General features: G+C 35.7%; 6 protein-coding genes across 7 annotated transcripts; 3 read left to right on the forward strand and 3 right to left on the reverse strand.

The window, feature by feature from the left end:
* Positions 1–307: 307 nt before the first annotated feature.
* On the forward strand, positions 308–2,099 carry Clp (cleavage and polyadenylation specificity factor subunit 4). The gene is made up of 4 exons (XM_034334240.2): positions 308–699; positions 956–1,159; positions 1,325–1,514; positions 1,592–2,099. Exons 1-4 carry the CDS (start codon positions 597–599, stop codon positions 1,953–1,955), a joined length of 861 nt encoding a protein of 286 aa, XP_034190131.1. The 5' UTR covers positions 308–596; the 3' UTR covers positions 1,956–2,099.
* A 137-nt stretch (positions 2,100–2,236) lies between these two features.
* Positions 2,237–4,976, reverse strand: Abp1 (Actin binding protein 1). Its single transcript, XM_034334225.2, has 6 exons — positions 4,851–4,976; positions 4,639–4,749; positions 4,117–4,285; positions 3,793–4,025; positions 3,546–3,723; positions 2,237–3,487 (listed from the first exon to the last, which is right to left on the reverse strand). Exons 2-6 carry the CDS (start codon positions 4,719–4,721, stop codon positions 2,726–2,728), a joined length of 1,425 nt encoding a protein of 474 aa, XP_034190116.1. The 5' UTR covers positions 4,722–4,749; positions 4,851–4,976; the 3' UTR covers positions 2,237–2,725.
* Positions 4,977–5,226: 250 nt separating this feature from the next.
* Positions 5,227–6,527, forward strand: LOC117608720 (U6 snRNA-associated Sm-like protein LSm2). The gene is made up of 4 exons (XM_034334249.2): positions 5,227–5,447; positions 5,534–5,601; positions 5,669–5,759; positions 5,835–6,527. The coding sequence occupies exons 1-4, from the start codon at positions 5,445–5,447 to the stop codon at positions 5,958–5,960; spliced, it is 288 nt and encodes a 95-aa protein (XP_034190140.1). The 5' UTR covers positions 5,227–5,444; the 3' UTR covers positions 5,961–6,527.
* LOC117608714 (carbonyl reductase [NADPH] 1) lies at positions 5,974–7,485 on the reverse strand. The gene is made up of 4 exons (XM_034334241.2): positions 7,319–7,485; positions 6,959–7,219; positions 6,648–6,886; positions 5,974–6,565 (listed from the first exon to the last, which is right to left on the reverse strand). Exons 1-4 carry the CDS (start codon positions 7,334–7,336, stop codon positions 6,253–6,255), a joined length of 831 nt encoding a protein of 276 aa, XP_034190132.1. The 5' UTR covers positions 7,337–7,485; the 3' UTR covers positions 5,974–6,252.
* Positions 7,319–10,892, reverse strand: Pop1 (POP1 ribonuclease P/MRP subunit). Its single transcript, XM_034334213.2, has 3 exons — positions 10,237–10,892; positions 8,810–10,120; positions 7,319–8,740 (listed from the first exon to the last, which is right to left on the reverse strand). The coding sequence occupies exons 1-3, from the start codon at positions 10,358–10,360 to the stop codon at positions 7,689–7,691; spliced, it is 2,487 nt and encodes an 828-aa protein (XP_034190104.2). The 5' UTR covers positions 10,361–10,892; the 3' UTR covers positions 7,319–7,688.
* Positions 10,893–11,028: 136 nt separating this feature from the next.
* On the forward strand, positions 11,029–17,867 carry Pka-R2 (cAMP-dependent protein kinase type II regulatory subunit). Of its 2 annotated transcripts, none has more exons than XM_034334229.2 (8): positions 11,029–11,641; positions 12,112–12,203; positions 14,742–14,825; positions 15,884–15,990; positions 16,300–16,558; positions 16,654–16,812; positions 16,983–17,085; positions 17,481–17,867. In XM_034334229.2, the coding sequence occupies exons 1-8, from the start codon at positions 11,425–11,427 to the stop codon at positions 17,609–17,611; spliced, it is 1,152 nt and encodes a 383-aa protein (XP_034190120.1). In that variant the 5' UTR covers positions 11,029–11,424; the 3' UTR covers positions 17,612–17,867. The 2 variants fall into 2 exon arrangements, with proteins under 2 accessions (XP_034190120.1, XP_034190121.1); XM_034334230.2 differs by lacking the exon at positions 11,029–11,641 and adding an exon at positions 11,715–11,871.
* Positions 17,868–19,488: the final 1,621 nt, after the last annotated feature.

Consider the following 19,488-nt stretch of genomic DNA (forward strand, 5'->3'; position numbering starts at 1 on the left):
AAAACGTCGCAAACTACTCGACAGGAAGGTTCCGCTACTTTTTGATAGGTGGTGCTAGTGTTTCCCTCAGATCAATCGGTAAGTTGTCGAGTAGTTTGCGACGTTTTTGTATAGATGGCGTCAGGATCGAATTTTTAAAAATTTTAATTTGTGGCAGTCTTTTTAAAGTTTCATTCTCTTTATGAGCCTTTTCAGTAAATTAACAATAAAAAGGTAATTAACGTAAACTAGATAAAAATTGAGAATTTCTATTTCGAGAACGTTTAGTAGATAATAGTAGACGAGAATTTACAGAGAGCGCTAACGTTTAACTGCGATGACGCTTTCAGTTAGTCACTGATTATTATCAACACACGTGTGGAATGATGTTTCTCTGCATAGAACAAGACGTGATGCTTATAAAATTTTCTTTATATGACAAATAGTGCAAATCGCGATTATTTTTCAATGAGAAATGATAAAAAACTAATTTTAAAATACACATAACTAACCGAAAATGAATATTAAACTATAGAGTATCTTACAAATGGAAATGACTGTTGTGTATTCAGAAAACGATTGATTTGACTGTGACTGTTGGAAAACTTGAAATAATAATGGAGTGTATAGTGGCAAACGTAGATAATATGCGATTTGATATTGAAGTTGCTCTCGATGAACAGTATGGAGCTCTTCCTTTACCTTTTACAGGAATGGACAGTACGTAATAATTATGTGTATTGTTAACACACTTACCTAGGTTATGCCATGAATGTAAAGAAAGCTAACAGTATAAATATATCGAAATAGTTTAATTAAAAATAATGAATATCACTGTTGTTTGTGTATTAAATAAAAACTGTGTATTTCATTAATAATTTTTTATACAATATTATTGCTTTTTATTTATATTTACATTACATTTAGTTACTGTTAATTTATTTAATATCAGCTTTCAAAATGTTTTATTTTTTAGAATCTACTGCTGCAGTATGCCAATTTTATCCAAGAGGAACTTGTGTTAAAGGAGCCTCTTGTCCATTTCGGCATGTAAGAGGAGATCGTACAATTGTATGCAAACATTGGTTAAGAGGCCTTTGTAAGAAGGGTGATCAATGTGAATTTTTACATGAATATGATATGACAAAAATGCCAGAATGTTACTTTTATTCTAGGTTCAGTAAGTATAGTTGAAACATGATAAAATTTATTTACCATTTAAGTATACATTTATCATAAGCCTGTAAATAAGCTCTTTCCTATATTTTTTTAATACTTTTTCCTTTTAATGGTATTATTAAGTTCCCCCAGTATAGGTATGTTAAAATCAGTTATGAATTGTTAGATGCTTGTCACAATAAGGAATGCCCATTCTTACACATCGATCCAGAAACAAAAGTTAGAGATTGTCCTTGGTACGATAGAGGATTCTGTAGACATGGACCACTATGCAGACATCGACACGTGCGTCGTGTTTTATGTATGGCATATTTAGCTGGGTTTTGTCCTGATGGTCCAAATTGTAAATTCATGCAGTAAGTTCATCACAAGTTTAACTTTTTATTTGAATTTCTATTAGATTTAAGGTATACTATAATGATTTCTATTATAGCCCAAGATTTGAATTACCAGCGGTACAAGATATGCAGCCTAAAGAGGGTAAAAAGGTAATGATTACTTGTCATTTTTGTGGAGAGGGTGGGCACAAAGCTATTTATTGTAATAAAATGCCACCTGATGTGCGTGAAGCTCAAGTTAGACAAGAAATAGAAGGTAATTCTCATGCAGCACATCATATGAATATGCACAATGGACCTCCTCCGCGGGGTCCTCAAAAACCGCTCGAGGAAGTAACTTGTTACAAGTGTGGAACTAAAGGTCATTATGCAAATAAATGTCCAAAGGGACATTTAGCATTTTTAAGTCATGCTGGGGGTAGTGGAAGTGGAACTCAAAATCAAAATTATCGCAGATGATTTTACTTATTTTATTTATGTAAGATCGATATTGTGATTCTATTTTAACTCGATAAAATCACTCACCTGTAAAAATTTCTATGTCATATAGTAAAATAAGTTTAATACAATCGATTTAATATTGATTCTTAATTCCAACGTGTCCGTATGAAATGAAAATTCGTATTTTGTTATATGATGCAAAATTGATGAAATGAAAAGGTATTTCAGGCTAAAATATCGTCAAATGTATACTATAACAAATTTAATTTATTATTTAAAGAATTAAACATATTCCTAAATAAGTTTAATATGTTTAAGGGTATTTGCTAAATTGTTAAACACGCTATTTTTATGAGCGCATCGATTTTCGACGTAGAACGTTATAAAAAGATATATTGTTTGCCACTAATTTATTTAATTTGTGACGTTGAATATGGGAAGACGTACTTCGCCATTTATTTATGAGCTGGCATTGTGAGACTATTCACTTTTAATAACTTGTCCGCTAAAATATCAACAATATTCGTTTTTCGCGTGCTCGTTATTAGAAATATTAAATTCCTTCGTTACTGAATGTGCATTAAATACTTAAAACATAATTCATTCTCTTACATTCCTCGGGATACGTCGTGCCTACATAAATAACGTCCAACGTTTTTATCGAAAAAAAGAAGTGCAGTCACCAGAACCACAAAAATACTGAATATCACTTGTTATATGCAAAAAGCAAATATAGTGTCTTTTCAATTAGAAAAGGGGACAATCTATTTTCACAAGTACATTTCTTATCATGTTGTGTTATATTCGATAACTTCAACATAATTAGCAGGAAAAAGTCCATAGGTTCCATCAGGTCCAAGACCTTGCCACCACCCTTCGTCAATAGCATCTATGTGCGTAATAATATCTCCGGGATCGAAAGTAATTTCTGTATCATCAGCTGCCTGATAATCATATAAGGCTCTTGCTTTCATTCCTTCATTATTTGGATCAAAATATAAGTACTGGCCATCCATTTGGCTATATAATTCATTTTCAGTAACTACTTCTTTCATCAATGATGCCTGCTCAGGTTCCTGTTGTGTCTCTGCTACTTTCGTTTCTTGAGACTGTGTTTGAATTAAAGATATATTCGAGGCAGCATTAACTACTGTATCTACATTATGCGTTTTATTCGGTTCCGTTTTTACTTCCTCTTGTACCATTGTATGAGATAATTCCTGTTGTTGATTTTCCTCAAATGCCCTTTTCGCCGCTTCTACGTGACTGTTCTTCGGTACGTATTGTTGTTGTGCCGAAGATGACTTCATCTGACCAGCCGCTGAATTTTGTTCAAAAATGGCTCGCGCATTTATCGTTCTTTGAGATATCAGTTGCTGCGTCTCTTTACTCCTTTGCCGTCGCAATTCTTCGCTTCGTGATTTATGATCATCATCGGTATCATTGCTATAATGTTGACTTGCTGCTAGTTGATTACGAAAATTGTTTGCCGCTTCGGCACGTTGCTCAGCCAATTTTTGTCGTGCTATTGAATTTTCCTTAGCAGTGACCTATAAAAACATCGATATTTTTTAAATGCAATACAACATTGTAAATACATTTATTTACCTTCTGTTCTCTGAGCAACGCTTCCTTTTCCTCTCTAGATTTTATTTCTTCTTCAAGTCTTTGACGTTCTTTTTCGCATTTAAGACGCTCCTGTTCTAGTCTTTTTTTCTCCTCCATTTCTTCTCTTTGCCAAAATTGATCACGTTCGCTTGCATTTATTTCTTGTTCAGGAATTACTCTGCAATATACATTTTCTTCTAATCCAGAGTTCTAATATAATTATATACAACACAGCATAGATATGTACCTGCGATATGTGGTACCAACTGGGGCTGTATTACCCTCATTTTCACCACGAGGCTCATTAAATTTATAAGCAGAAGCTGTTGCTCTAGCAAGTTTTTCCATAATGGAATCTACTTCAACATCATCTTCAGAACGAGCAGTAAGCGTTATATGCGCACCTTTCAATAATTTTTCTACATCTCTAATATGATTTGCACATGTACCCTTTCTAACAATTGGTGCTCCTTCCCCTTGCTGAAATATATATTACAATATAGAATTAATGTTGTGGTATTATTATTACTTCAAGTACAATTTAAAAAGCCCCTCATTTTCATATTCTTACCCAATTTATTAAAAGACATTTTGGCAAACTGGTTTTAGTATCTATTACTCGGCAAAAGGCATACATGATATGACTACTATCTAAACGGTCAATCATTTCTTCTAAACCACCATTGCCTGTACCAACAACTTTTAAGTTGTTAGTTTGTCCTTCATATCCAAATACAGCCCTATGAATAACATTTACCTGATTAATGTACTTTATAATGTTTGTAAAATTTTCAAAGTATTATTGATCTTCCTTACAAAGAAATGTTTCTATTTCATTTAAAAAAATTTAAATACAGTTCTTTAATGCATGCATCTACGAACATTATAGAATACATATTTCGCTACTGTAAGCACTAATCGCGTGCCTTACGCTACTTATATCGATCGATAAAGGTGAAAATAGGATTTATGAAACATAGGAAAACTATTTATTGATAAATTTAATTGAACATTTGTGTTCTTTCTATGACTCGTGTGAATGGGCATAGCCGGGACGATGAAATAGCATAAAAGGAAGAAAGTGCAAGCCTACCAGTTAGTAGACGATTTATCGTCGACTACGTTCTGCCAAGCACCCACCAAAGCGTCTTTATTTTTTGTTAAATTAATTGACATGTTTCTCAATTAATTAATCTAAAATCGACTGTAAGAATAAAATGTAATCGTTACTAGCGAATTAATGTCACAGACGCATCTTCGCGTTTTGCCTTTTTGATTAAATGTCAACGCCCTTCTGTTACCAACCGCAAAACGGTGATCTTACTGTGTAGGTAACATATTTTTATAAATCAGTTCACCAACAAATAATTCAGATTATATTTAAACCACCCACACAAGCACAACAACGTATGCTAAAATGTATTTTGACAAAACGTTATTGACGAAATTCCTTAAGTCTATTGTACAAAGAACGATTGGTTGAGGTGTAGGTAATATAAGAGAACTCCAATCAGCAAGTATAACATGAGCAAATGAAATGTAGGATACAGTTGAAATGTTTTATATAGTAAATACAATCAGTCACCGGTATAATGTTATCGAATAACATTTTAACTTTTATCTTTTATCTAAAATTTTATCAATAAGTATATATAGTTTACTCATAAGTTAAAATAAAGATTACTATTTTTTATTAAAATCACCGGTTAAGAAAAACATTGGAACCGGTATACAACGAAACGATTCCAAACTCCTAACGTATACGGAGTCGTTATAAAAACTTTGTTAGTAATAGAATCGTACTTAATCTTCGATTTAAATAATAATCATTTTTGCATTATGTTAATTAAATAGTACAGTCGAAAAACAGCAATTAAATATTTTTTTTACTGGTTCAAGATGGTAAGTTTATGGTTTGCCGTTTGGCGGGTTAACCTTTATCTATTTTTTAACAATATCATGCCACTTTATTTCATTATATTTTATAGTTATTCTATTCATTCTTTAAGTCCTTAATTGGAAAGGACGTGGTTGTAGAATTAAAAAATGACCTCAGGTGAGTTCAGCAGAAAAAAATTGTCTAACAATGTTGAAAAATATAATCTAATAGTCTTTGTTTCCAGTATTTGCGGCACTCTGCATTCCGTAGATCAGTATCTTAACATAAAATTAACTGATATAAGTGTAACAGACCCGGATAAATACCCTCACATGGTTTGTAACTTCCATAATCTTTATTTTAAGCTTAGTATGGAAAAGGTTATGATACGAACTGAAATTATATTTTAGTTGTCCGTAAAAAACTGTTTTATTCGTGGATCGGTAGTACGATATGTACAATTACCAGGAGATGAGGTGGATACCCAATTATTACAAGATGCTGCACGGAAAGAAGCGGCAGTTCAAGCAAGATAGTTCATAGTGTTAATAGAATTAAAAATCATTTATTTTATATTACTGAAGTCAACAATAATACATAAGCGTACAAGTTATAATTTTATGTGAATTTATATGTAGTATTAAGAAATTTGATTTTTCATTGTGAATGCTATGCTGTATGAAGAACAGGAATGTTAAATCATATAGATGTGACTAAAATGCAGAAACATTTAGAAATATAAAATAATGTGATAGAATATTTATTAATGTTTTGATACAGATAACAAGTATATAAATGTATATAATGCCAAATCAAATTATTTTGAATTTATGCATCTTTTGTCCAATCTACCAATGATTTGTCATACCAAATATATTTACCTTTTATATCTGTATTTTCTGGCAGTAATGCACAGAATACGGGAGCTTCAGCACCTTGATCAGGTGCTAAAGTTCCCTTGTGGCTAGTCATGTCAGTGTCTACATAACCAGGATGTACAGAATTTACTACAAGATCTTCTCTAGAATCTGAATCAAACATCCTTTGATGAACTCTAGCTAAAGCAGACACTCCCACTTTGCTTGCTACATATGCAGAATTTGCCCAACCATTTTCCAAATGTGTATTTGCTTTAGCAGCACTGAAAGGACATTTTGACCATAATGTTAGAATGTATAACCTATGACAACATATTAATTAATTAATTTTATAATTCAACATACTTAACAAATTCACGCATGATGTTATCTAATTCCTCTTCAGTAAGAGTTGGATCAGAAAATCGTTTACGCAATGATTCATCAGGAATTAATGATAAACGGCCAGCAGAACTCGATAAATGCACTACACGTGCGTGTGGTTTCAAGAGTGGATAAAGTATGCTACAAACTTTTCTTAAGCCAAAATAATTTACTCTTATTGTTTCTTCAGCTTGCAGAGAAAAGGGTTCTGTAGCCTTCGTCTATACACAAAACAAAATGTATATACATATTTACAAAAAAAAAAACCATATAGTAAATTAACGAATAATTACTTTAAATGCAATTGCAGCATTGTTGACCAAAACATCAAGTCCTCCGTATGTTTTCTGTAAATAATCACGCAAAACAGAAATACTATTTTCATCTGTAACATCAAGTTGATGGAACTTTGGTGTTAAACCCTGCCCCTCTAATTCTTTAACAGCATTTTGCCCAAGAGTAATATTACGTGCAGTTAAATATACGTCTCCATCAAATCGTTTACAAAGCGCTTTTACAATGGCAAATCCAATGCCTTTATTTCCTCCAGTTACCTAAAAGGTCGAAATAATGAGCAATGCATATGGTTATAAAAATGATTTAATATTTGTATATGATTTTTAGACTATATAAATTATGATGTATATACTTACCACAGCTACCCGTGTCATTTTTATGCGATCTTTGCAAAAGCTTATTTGACCAAATGTAAATAATGTTCTAACCAGGTTATAATCAAATAATACCTCAATAATGCCAACCTTTCTAATAGACTTTCTACAACTCCTTATCAGACTTAATGATAAATACACACATGTATTGTATCTAATCTCTTACTGTTTATCTACGTTATCAGTAATAGCAATGGTTATAACTTCTCTCGGTAGTGAACATTTTTTATTAAGATAAGAACTATGTACATATATACATTTCAAAAAACAAATCTTAAAAACAGTGCGCCGTTCATTATGTTTCATTACATTTCATATTACATTCTCATTAATAATAACTCGTTTACATTTGTTAACTTATTATATCTAAGCTAGCAATTCTATACTGCCTTGTTTGAATGTTTCTGACAAGAACGAAATTGTATTTTTTGTTAATCAGATCAATTAAGGAATTTAATGTTACATATCCAAAACCTATGCCTTTTGCTTCTGCAAAGGAGAAATCGCCCATAGTTAGATAGCCCATAATTTCTCTATCACAGGAATGCCGTACATTCGTACAGTCTGGAAGATACAACTGTGACATCTTTTCGTAGTTCTTACACACCATTGTGTGACTTATTTTTAATAAATTTTTGATTTTATTTTCGTAATCGATAGCTAGGAAGCTTTTACTTAACATCTTGCTCAAGTTATTAGTTAATGTCTTTCTACAACGTATCCTTTGTCTTTTCAAACGTTTCAAACAAGTTAAGTGAGTTTTTCGTAAATTTTTTCGAACAGTTTCATTCGGATCATTATTCAATTTTTCAACTGGACCTGACCATTTTCTATTTTGTTGAAACTTGTTTACGTCCTCTACTGTTGGCATACATATCATTGCAAATCTTTTAGGGCATCCTTTTTGTAAAATAGATATTTTAACACGAACCAGACAATTTTTATCTATAAATGCATCGTGTACGGTAAGATCTGTTATACGGCTACTCGATTTATTATACTTTCTTCTATTAGTTTCTTTAACTGGTAAACTTTTTTGTAACAAATTTAATAATTTACGATTTCTTAGTACAAAAAATTCTTCTGTATCTGCCCATTCTTTCATTAAGAGTTTCCATTCGCAAAAGAAAGGACTAGAAATTCCAAGTTTAATAAAATTTACGCGCCTGTTCGGTGGATAACGAAAATATTTTTCTCTTAATTCCAACTTGGTACTTAATGCTTCTCGTGCATAAGCAGGTGTGTCTGGGTCATTGATATCTGATGACTGCATCTTTCCATATTCAAATGCTATAGATTGTGATTCTCTGAGTGCACCAACTCTTACACAACGAAATATACATGAAAGCCAAAATGGCATTGCCCAATTAGCTGGTAGTACAATATCTATACTGGAACTTAAGCCTATAAAAATAACATGTTCATTAGTCTGAAATATATTTATGCTGAAATTAAAATGCTACCAAAGATTACCTGTATTACCAATTCCAGGTTTCTGAATTATAAGTATAGGGATCTTTGCCATGATTCCTTCGTCAAAGTATTTATCATTATCTACACCTGGTACTAAACACTTGCTTCTTAACTTATTGATTGCACTTGTTGTTACACAACCTTTACTAACTTTTTTTCGTATCTCTTTCTCCCAAATTGGGCTTGAATTTGCATTTGTAGGAGGCACTGGCATCATTTCAATTGCCTGTACATCTCTCTGCACTTTAATTCTTTTCTGAGGCAGGTGAAATCTTGGATCTAAGACTGTAAAACCAAGAACAATATTTGGTGGCAACTGACTAGGAGACTGTAATGTTTTCAATACATCCCATAATTGTCTTTGAATTTTTAAATACTCGATATTTTCTTGATTTTCATAATATTCAATGTGCCATGACTTATTAGGTTCTTGAATTTCTTCTTCATAATCCATTTGGTCTTTCTCAGTTTCTATCACATTTTCATAATTTTTTGCAGAAAATAAACCTTTATCGAATCTCGGTAAATGAAGAGCATTTGTTAGAACGCTGATCGTCAGCGGACCGTAAAATCGAAATCGATTTAAAGTATTTTTATGAATACTCATATTACAATTCTGCTCGTTAAAATAATCATTTTCAGTTTCGTTTGATTTAAATTCGAAACTGCATATAATTTCGGCAACAAAATCATCAAGAAAAGACGGATGGACCCAGATCCAAATTGTTCTCGAATTAGATTGATTCGATCTCCATAAAAAGTGTACATGACCAATTGGAAATCTAGGATAACCATTTTTTTTAAAAAACATTACAGTGCCTTCTCGAACACCAGTGATAAAAATTTTCGCGGCAAATGTTAATTCGTACGGGTTGCAATGACTTCTTAAGGTATCCTTTAACATTTCCTCTGGACCATTTATTTCAATACACGTATAATAAGAAATATCTTGCATCAAGCAGTGCTTAGCAACAGCACGGTAATTGGCCTTAAAACATTTATCATTTGCATAGCTCGCGATTCTGTAGCCCCATTTTTCTGTCATATGAAAACGTTTGGCATGCCAAATGTGAGTCTCCAGCCAAATTTTGCTTCGTTGTCTTCGATTGTACTCCGATAATAAGTTGCGAGGTCGTCTACGATATTTACGCGACGGCCTTTTAATTTTGGGCGGCAATCCGGATTTAATCATTTGATTCAAATGTGCCTCCCTTAATCTGCGCGGTAACCGTTTTACGTTATGAGACATAATGCGCCTGCGCATGTAGACGGGAAGCTTTTGAAAAACCAGTTTCGTTTGTTGAGGATTTTCTGCAAATAAATAATTTTAATTCGACGGTATATACTCGAACGTATGGTAATTGACAACTAATGGTAGAAATTCTTGAAATTAGTTTACGTTTTAATAACAATATCACGCGACATACCTATAGAATATGTCATTGCGGCGATTTCACTAGCTCTGGAGGAAACGAGTTTCATAATGTGTACCTGAGTTGGTAGTTTTTCAGAACCACCTAAAAATTCATCGAATTGCTCTTTTCCCGCCATTTTTTGTATTGAGCGTTTATCTTTGTTTACACTGAGTTAACCAAATATTCGTGAACCTATTGTTCCCAAGGAATAAACGTCAATATATCAGATTGACATTAAAATACTATCGAGGATTATCTGCAGTGAGTACCGAAATAATCGTTACAAATAAACTCTACGTTATTTAACACTACTTCTATTTTTCACGCAGAAAGTTGCACGTGTTAACTAGAAGCATGGCTAAAAATATCTCTCTTTGAACACAGAATCGCTTACGAAATCCAAATTTAGCAGAAATTGGTTCGTACAAATATCTGTAGGGGGCGTTGCGCAACAATGAGAATTAGACTTAAGGACAAGGAAATAGAAATAATTACTCGTCAAACCGTATACACAACACGCGTTCAACTGTGTTACAATCGAAATGTTCGTTACCCAATAAGAGAACTGTTGCACAGAGCGATATATCAAATAGTAAAAGTTTCATTGGTTAAATGAATTCTGTATATAAATATAATTTTTAAAAGTCGTACAATCGTATAATCGCGACATAGAATCGAATATTGATCAAGAATTCATGTAATTGCATTCGTTGCAATAATATGAAATTTGCCTGGGGCTTAGCAATGAAACATCTATCGTGATCCTTCTGCTAACGTTAAGACCCGCGCCTTGAAATAGTCGCCATCTTTGCGACTGGGTCGCATCCCTGAATTTGGCCCGTCGTATGTTACGCGCAGCTTTATGTAGTGTCGGAGAAAAAAATCGTTGAAAGTTGATGACGAAAGGGGGCAAAACGATTCGGCAAAACCGGATAAGCGTTTAAGCTGTGCCGAGAGTGTAGCCCAGCGCGAAAGTGGGTGGAACGCGTGGGGCTTACGTTCTCTTGGCCTCTCGCTACGGTACGTGATAGAAATTTCGGTATTTGACAAGTGACACATCGAATCGTATCTAACGTCGTACCCGCGGCGATACAATTAGACTTTAGTTTCGAATTCATTGCCAAGCCTGTTACCGGCGTGTATGCCATTGTAGTGTGCGGTGTTTGAACAATTTTTTTTTCGTCGGTGTATAAGAAAAAAATGAGTTGTCAACGTAACGCTGGCAAGATTACAGTGCCAGACGAGCTACGGGACATTCTGTTGGAGTTCACGATTAGCTATCTGTTGGAGCAACCAGTGGATATTATCGACTATGCCGTAGGTTTTTTCACGCAACTTCGGGAAAGCCGTCAAACTCAGATAATTCCGGCCCCTGCGCAGACCTGCTCTTCTACGCCGGACGAGTCCGTCGATGAAGGTAAGCCAGCGAATTTTCATTCGGGATGCGACTTCCCATCGCGTCCAGTATTCCTCTGGTACCCGTGCGATATACCTTACGTTTTATGATTTTTACCGCGCTTTAGCGACAATCTATCAACTTCCGAAACTTTACTACAACTTTTGTGTCAGAAATATCAGCGGTGTGTTCAGTGATTCTTGTGTGACTTTGTGAAAAATTTGCATACGCATTATATCAAATGGAAACCGGTATGCGTTGAAACCGTGTTGGATCAAAGTTTTTCTATCGAATTTCAAATTTAAAAATTTCAAATTTATTTTCTTTCCAATTACTGTCGCGTGTAATCTATGATTCGTTGGAATATTTTTAGAACTTGTACCTTGAAGATAAAAAAAAAAAAAAAAAAAAAAGAAAAAAAAAAAGAAAAAACAGCCCGTCCAGTTTTACATTTTACAATTATACACTGAAATTTATTTCGTTCCTTACAGAACCGCCGATCGGAAGGTTCGCGACCAGAAGGAAGAGTGTGTTCGCCGAAGCTTACAATCCTGAAGAAGACGAAGAAGACGATGGAGTCAAGGTGCGTTAATTTCTTCCTTTCTAAATTCCTGTTGTTTGTTTCTTCATTGTTTTCAGTGACATTCGTTTTTCATTCCCCTACATTCCTTATTATACTTTTTCGGCACATTACGCAAGGAACCGTGTTGTCGATAGTATATCCTCGTGCCATATCGAATCGATAATCGATTGATTCAGTTTTAATCGGACCACACGGCAAGAATCGACCACGATGCGGAGGACGATTCAAAGAGCGCTTGCTTTAGGGTCTTTCAGAGTTAAATACGTTCGAGTATTGGAGGGATCGAAAAAATCCCTTTACTCCGGTATATCGGAACAGTACAAGGGATAGGGTTTAACTAAACGGGTTTCACGTATGATTCTATCCATCTGTACACACATGTATACGTACACAGGACAGACACGTGGACGGAGCGTATAAAAGCTAAATATGGATGCTTTATGACTCGTTCGAATAATAACAGAACGAGTGGATGGATCGCTCGAGAAAGAAACCGCACGTGGTTCCCAGAAGACGTTACCGTTTCGACTGAGGCCAGTATTTTATATCCTCTGAATATACCCGTGACGATCACCGTATATATCGTTCCTGAAATATAGAATGTAACTTTTTCTTTTTTTTTTTCCCATCGAAACACCGTACTCAGGCTGTGCGGGTGACGAAACGAGATGATTTACTTTGCTCGGCGATGCGAGCGATGTACCTTTGTGACGTCAGAGCGCGTGTTCGATAACCTGGTACCGACGTGACTTACATATGTATCTCATATACGTACGTACACGTGAACGTGTGTTCGTAAATGGTGAGAGACGGCAAGAAAGAGGGAGACGGGTAAGGCCGTCAGATCGGGATCGTACTGCTCGAAAGCATTTCAAAAGGCAGCGTTGGATCTCGATTATCGGGAACCTGAGGCTGTTCAAATTGATCGAAGAAGCATCCGAACGTACCGGGTGATCCAACGGAAACCGGGGAAAATGATATGCAAGAGAGTCGTATATAGACGTTCTTTCAAGCAGAATCACGCAATATGTTCCTCTGTACGCGTAGATGCACACGCATACGTAGAAGGTAGCCGATTTGATTATTCCTTGTGTAAAAACGTGATACGCAGCTTAAAATAGTTAGAGGGTCATTTACTCGAACGACTTAATTGCTCAACAAGGTACAACAAAAGTTCCATCATGCGAGAAACGTTAAATTCATCATTTTTCTTTCTAGTCATAGCGTTTGATTTATCGATAGCAAATTCCTGCTAGAGTAAGTTACATATTTTCGTTTTCATTATTCATAATTGACCATTCTGTTTTTAGTGGACGTTTAGTTGTAACGTTTATCTTGTTCCGTTTGATGACCCAGCTCGAAAATCTACTTCTGCTAAGGTTTTCAATTTCCATCCTGTTTCAATCTGAGTAATTAGATAACGTCACCCAACACTCGGAGCAGGGTCTGTGTTTTAAGTTTGTCGTTTCATCTTCAACAAAACTTTAACTCTCTACGCTGTGATTTTGCAAACTAGATACACCGAGAAACTTTGTGAAATCGTTAATTGCACGCGTTCAAACTGGCGTTCAACATTATCTCGCTATTAGGATGCAGATGAATCAATTGAAGCGCTACTTCTTACTAGGAGAACACGTAACAGCCGTGTTGTAGATCAGCAAAGAACTCGTTACTTTTGCAATACATAGTAACAGGTGTTCGACGAGGCAAACAAAGCAAGCTAATGGTTGAAACCCGAAGCCTCTTCTAGAGATAAAGGAAAAAAGGAAAAACAGAGCTACGATAAAAACAATGAAAGATCGATTGACGTTTTTTAAAACTGGCCAGCGCCGCCGTCCGAATGAAAAGGTCAGAGAACACGAAACGAAACACGATTTAGATTTGTTTATCCTCGGTTTGAATTTCTAAAAAAAGCCGATCGAGGATGCAGAACATCTGTGGCCGAGCAATAATAGTAACCTTCGACGTATCGTTTCCTATGAACATCGATAGTACCCTTCAAGCTAGAAGATAATCTAAACTCGTACCACCATAATAATTCAACGGGGAGTCGTCACATTTTATTTTTCTCACTGTCGTATCGGCTGCTGGTAAACGAAACGTAAGATCGTTAGAGCTCGATTTTTCTTCCTTTTTTTTTTTTTTTAAACTTACCGTACTGTGCAATTTACCCACGCGTATCTAATGGAAAACCCTTTCTTTTTATAACGGACACGTATATTCAGGCCTAGCGTTATCGATCGATCATGCTGCAATTAAGTTATAATATCGATGCGTGCCGTGTGACGATCGTAATTTCTGAACAATCCACGCGGCCACTTTGAGCGAGCGTGTTTATACACTCAATTATTCCCCGTTTGTTAGTCGGTAATTGGAAAAAGGGAAAAGACCAAGACGGTACATGCGTATTAATTAGACGATAAACAATGAATTGGTGAGAGTTTTATTAGAACAGTTACACTCGAAATATTTCTGTTACATAAATACATAAAACTTTGATCCCGTTTTGTATGACTAACGACGATTCATTGGTTGCAGATGGTGCATCCGAAGAGCGACGAGCAACGACAGAGGCTCAGCGAGAGTGTCAAGAATATTCTTCTGTTTCGGGCCCTAGACGAGGTAAGTTAAACATAGTACGCACTCGTGCACCTACGTACAGATGTTCGTGCGTAATCAAAATAGGAATACAGTGCGACCAGGGTTCGCGCCAACTCGTGGAAATGCCAATACGTGTAATCTGCTCAACCTGAGATCTAAACTAGCGATCGTCTCAAGTGTCTTACAAGTAGATTCAGACATTCGCACTCTATAAATATTTTGAGAAAAGCCGTACGTTTAAGTAGACCCAAATTTAAACGCGATAGATTAAAACCTTTTACGAGTGCTTTGAACTCTATCAAGTGAAACATGGGTATTGAGATTCATTTGAATTTCTAACTATTTACATATTGGACTGCATCCCGTCGCTAGTTCAGATGCTTGGGAAGAGGAGGCCAAGTTACACCGAGGACAAATATAAACCTGTAACGATGGTGTCACTCTTCCCGGCGGCGGTTACTTTTAATTTCTCTTGGAGATCGTTCAATTCCTCGTTAACTATCGCGGGGTATGGAACGTTTACCGCTTTTAAATCATATACCAGGATATCCCGTGTCTAACTGGGACGCTGGCTGTAGCTTTGAAACGATTAGAAATAGAAAAGAACGTCACGAGGCAAACGGCCTTAGATTCTTTGCATTTCTATGCTGCGCTTTTCAAATGTTCGCTTTAAAAGGTATTTTTAATGTATCGTATCCTTGGATACTTTTGTCCTGGTTATACAATGTATTTTATCTATGCGATAATTAGAAAAGGAATACATTTATTCCAATGCTTAACTAAAAAAATGAAGATTTACGCATTCATAGTTTTGAGATAAAGATTACGATATAATGCACATGTATAATTTAAAAGGAAAAAAAAAAAAATAAAAAAATGTTACGAGTCCATTGGACTCACCTTGACCGGATATGAGTTAAGATACGACTCGAAGCCGAGAACGGTGAATATCAAGCGAGTTGAAAATTACGGGACAATTATCGTCGTTGTTCTCTAATATTAGAAAACAGAATAGAAGTTTGCTAGTCATGAAATATTCAAGTCACGCATACACACGCATCGCGCGAATTCTTTTGCAGGAACAAATGGCGGACGTGCTGGACGCGATGTTCGAGAAGAGCGTACAGCCGGGAGAATACATTATCCGGCAAGGTGATGACGGTGACAACTTCTACGTCATCGAAAGGTAAAATATTCCTGGTTGGTCGTTTAATTTCCATCGGACGCGTTGAACGCAGCGGCGAATTAGACCTCGGTGTCTTGATTACGCGGTATAATAAAAAATTATTAATTGGAGATGCAGTTCTTCAATTTAATTTGTTAATTTATCCTCTCGTATTATCGATATAACGTCCAATGGTAACCAATAATTCCCACGGCATTCGAAGTATCAATTAATTTCATTGAACAAAGCGAGAGACGGGAGAACAAAGCGATGAAACTCGCTCATGGGAAACAATTGGGATGATTCAATGGTCGTCGTTGTTGGTTTCAGAGGAAAGTTCGAGGTGTACGTTAAGGATCAATCGGGCGCAAAATCCATGATACACACGTACGATGATCGTGGTGCTTTTGGTGAACTGGCACTTCTCTACAATATGCCAAGAGCAGCTAGTATCAAGGCCATCACGTCCGGTACATTATGGGCTATGGACAGACACACCTTCCGGCGTATTCTTCTCAAGTCAGCCTACAAGAAGCGTAAGATGTACGAGGATCTTATCAACAAGGTCCCGATGCTTAAATCCCTCGAGGCAAGTTTTTTGCAAATAAACCCAACAGAATGAATTGCTTTTGTTTAAACTGTAACTTTGATGGTATTGATTTTCGGATTTTCTTTTATCATCAGTCGTACGAACGCATGAATCTGGCGGATGCTCTGCTACCGAAACAGTACTCAGACGGTGAACAAATAATTAAACAGGGTGACACGGCCGATGGGATGTACTTCGTCGAAGACGGCGTCGTCAGGATCACCATACTCGGTGATTTCGGTCGCGAGATCGAGGTACGTTAACTTATTCGTTTTTCATTTTCCATCGCGTAATGTAATTGCGACGATAATCGACCTACATAGCTCGGTACGGTGAGACTGGTACGATGGCTGCCAGGAGACTAGCACTTTAATTACATTGTCAATTGTATAGATGTCATTTGGTATTCTATTTGATGCCGCAGATTAACAGAGTTCCCGCTGGTGGTTATTTGGGCGAATTAGCGCTCGTGACACACAAACCTCGCGCTGCTTCGGCCTACGCTGTGGGCGACATAAAGCTGGCCTGTAAGTTTTTTCCTTATCTCCACCCTCGCTCGAGCGTAAGCTTAAAGAAATATTAAGACAAGAAGTAGCCAAATTTAGACGAATTACCGCAGAAGTTCTATACATTGGTAAACGTATCTCCAATATTCTAAATGCCAACGAAATTACCTTTTGTTGAACTTTGAGCTAGCGTGGGCGAAAAATTGGTCGAGGACCCCTACGTGGTTTGGATTTAGAAGACCTTTATAGATTGAATTTCTGCGGTAACTTGATACTATCAATTTGTCTCTATATTTTGTAATACAATCAACGTTGAAACGTTAGAAATTTCTCTACTGAATAGATCGTTAGAGATACGCGAGGCAATTGATTATCAGGTCACGAGACACATGATTTTTCTAAAATAACTTTTTCAGTTTTGGACGTTGAAGCTTTCGAACGCCTACTTGGGCCTTGCATGGAGCTTATGAAGCGTAATTTCGACGATTACGAGGATCAGCTAGTCAAAATCTTTGGCAGCAAGGCTAATATTACCGATATCCGATGAACTGTTAGCCGACAGTGATACGTTGCACTGCTGTACTAAAGGTAGACAACAATCTTTCGTACAGTCATGTAAAATGAGCACAAACTTGTACCACCCACTTTATGAATCTCATCCGCATGTTTTCAAGCATCATCTCGAGTCGACTTTCGTAATGACTGTTCACTTAGACGTGTACCAGTAAGAATCGTCGTTAATAGTTACCAAGTTTGTACCTATAACACACACACACACACACACACACACACATACACACACACATACATAAATACACAAACAAAACACAAACACACGAAAAAAAAAAAAGCTCGAAAAAGAAACAAAACTGTAGGCATCTCGATTGTTCGTGTCTGCATCACAGTACTGAAGTGAACTCTCTTAAGACTGCATCGGATCAAGAAGTATTAGCTTATCTTGTCGTGTGCTCGAAACGTTAACAAGATAGAAGTCTGAGTATTAAGTAAGATTTTCATTGAATCATAGAAAATGAAAGATATAAAAAACGAAGAACAGAGAATGGAAATACTCGAAGTGATGGCAACGTATCACCAGATTCCTCGCACACAGTTCTCAGACGATGTACCTTTCAACGTCATTCTTTATTCTTATACTTGACACCTCTTGGGAGCTGTTGTTTCAATCTTAAGGATCGGATTGATTATAATTATTTCGATAATCGCTTCGACGATCGTTCACGATCCCATCGAAGATGATCAAGATACTGCTCAAGTGTCTTGCGTTACATTCTCTTCACCAAGTAGAAGGAGAATTTTTATTGATAGCTTATCGTCGAACTATTAGCTTAGTTATGAAAAAAAAGAAATGTTAACATGGAAATACACTGGATAAACAAAAAAAATAATAGTAATAATTCTTGGTCACCGGTGTATTTCCACGAATCACAGCTATAAAGCTGTGCTAGAAAGATTGAAATATTTAACAAAAAAAGGCAAAGAGCACAACAGGCAAGTTAGAGCAATTACTTAGTACCTATGATACTGCAATTTTTTAAACGTGGGAAACAGTAATTATTTTCTATAAAGAACGTACAAGCATTTATGTTCATCCTTCGGTGAGAAAGGTGGTGGAGGGAAAGGAGGATATCGTTTGAAAACACTTTCGATATTTCCGTGTAACAATTTCTCGGTTGAAAGTATCTCTCTGTCATTACATTTAACAGAACGATTTTCCTAATTCCCATGTTCCTAGTTTAATCAGTTTTTGCTCTTTGCATCGATCAGAGAAAAAAAGAAAGTATTACGAGACATGCATCAGTCGTGTGTGGCGCACAATACAACAAAGATTTATTTAATTGTTCATATATGTATATATATATATATATATATATATAGATGTATACGCGCATCATTATAATATCTATCTGTGCGTATATTATCTATATTTGTTATCGCTTACTATCGTTTGTTACGATTCGAAATAGAATGCTTGCTGTGTAGCGCACATCGTCGTATTTTTTCAATCGCGAAACTATATATTATACTTATTTTCTTTCTTTTTTTCATTTTCAATAGAAAAAAAAAATGCCAATCATATCATCGATAACACGCTTTACTTATCGTTTACAACATTCGCAGTTACGTAATTTGCGTGAACGAATTGGTTTATTTTCCAAATTTTTGTCCCATTATCGCGGAAAGCAAAAAAGTATAAAGAAACACTAATTAATTGAACCAGCTATCTTCTCATTGTAGACTCGAATGCGCAACCATATGTTTTCACGTGATTATATTGTACAATTATAATAGACACCTGGTGTTGCGATCGATCGCAAGGTGCTAAACGAAACAAACAAATAAGAACCACGTTTTTTCTAATTCCGTCGTATTTTTATCTATCAAGATCTTTATACTCGCTGTATA

Source organism: Osmia lignaria, chromosome 2, assembly GCF_051020975.1.
Source record: "Osmia lignaria lignaria isolate PbOS001 chromosome 2, iyOsmLign1, whole genome shotgun sequence".
Lineage (NCBI taxonomy): Eukaryota > Metazoa > Arthropoda > Insecta > Hymenoptera > Megachilidae > Osmia > Osmia lignaria.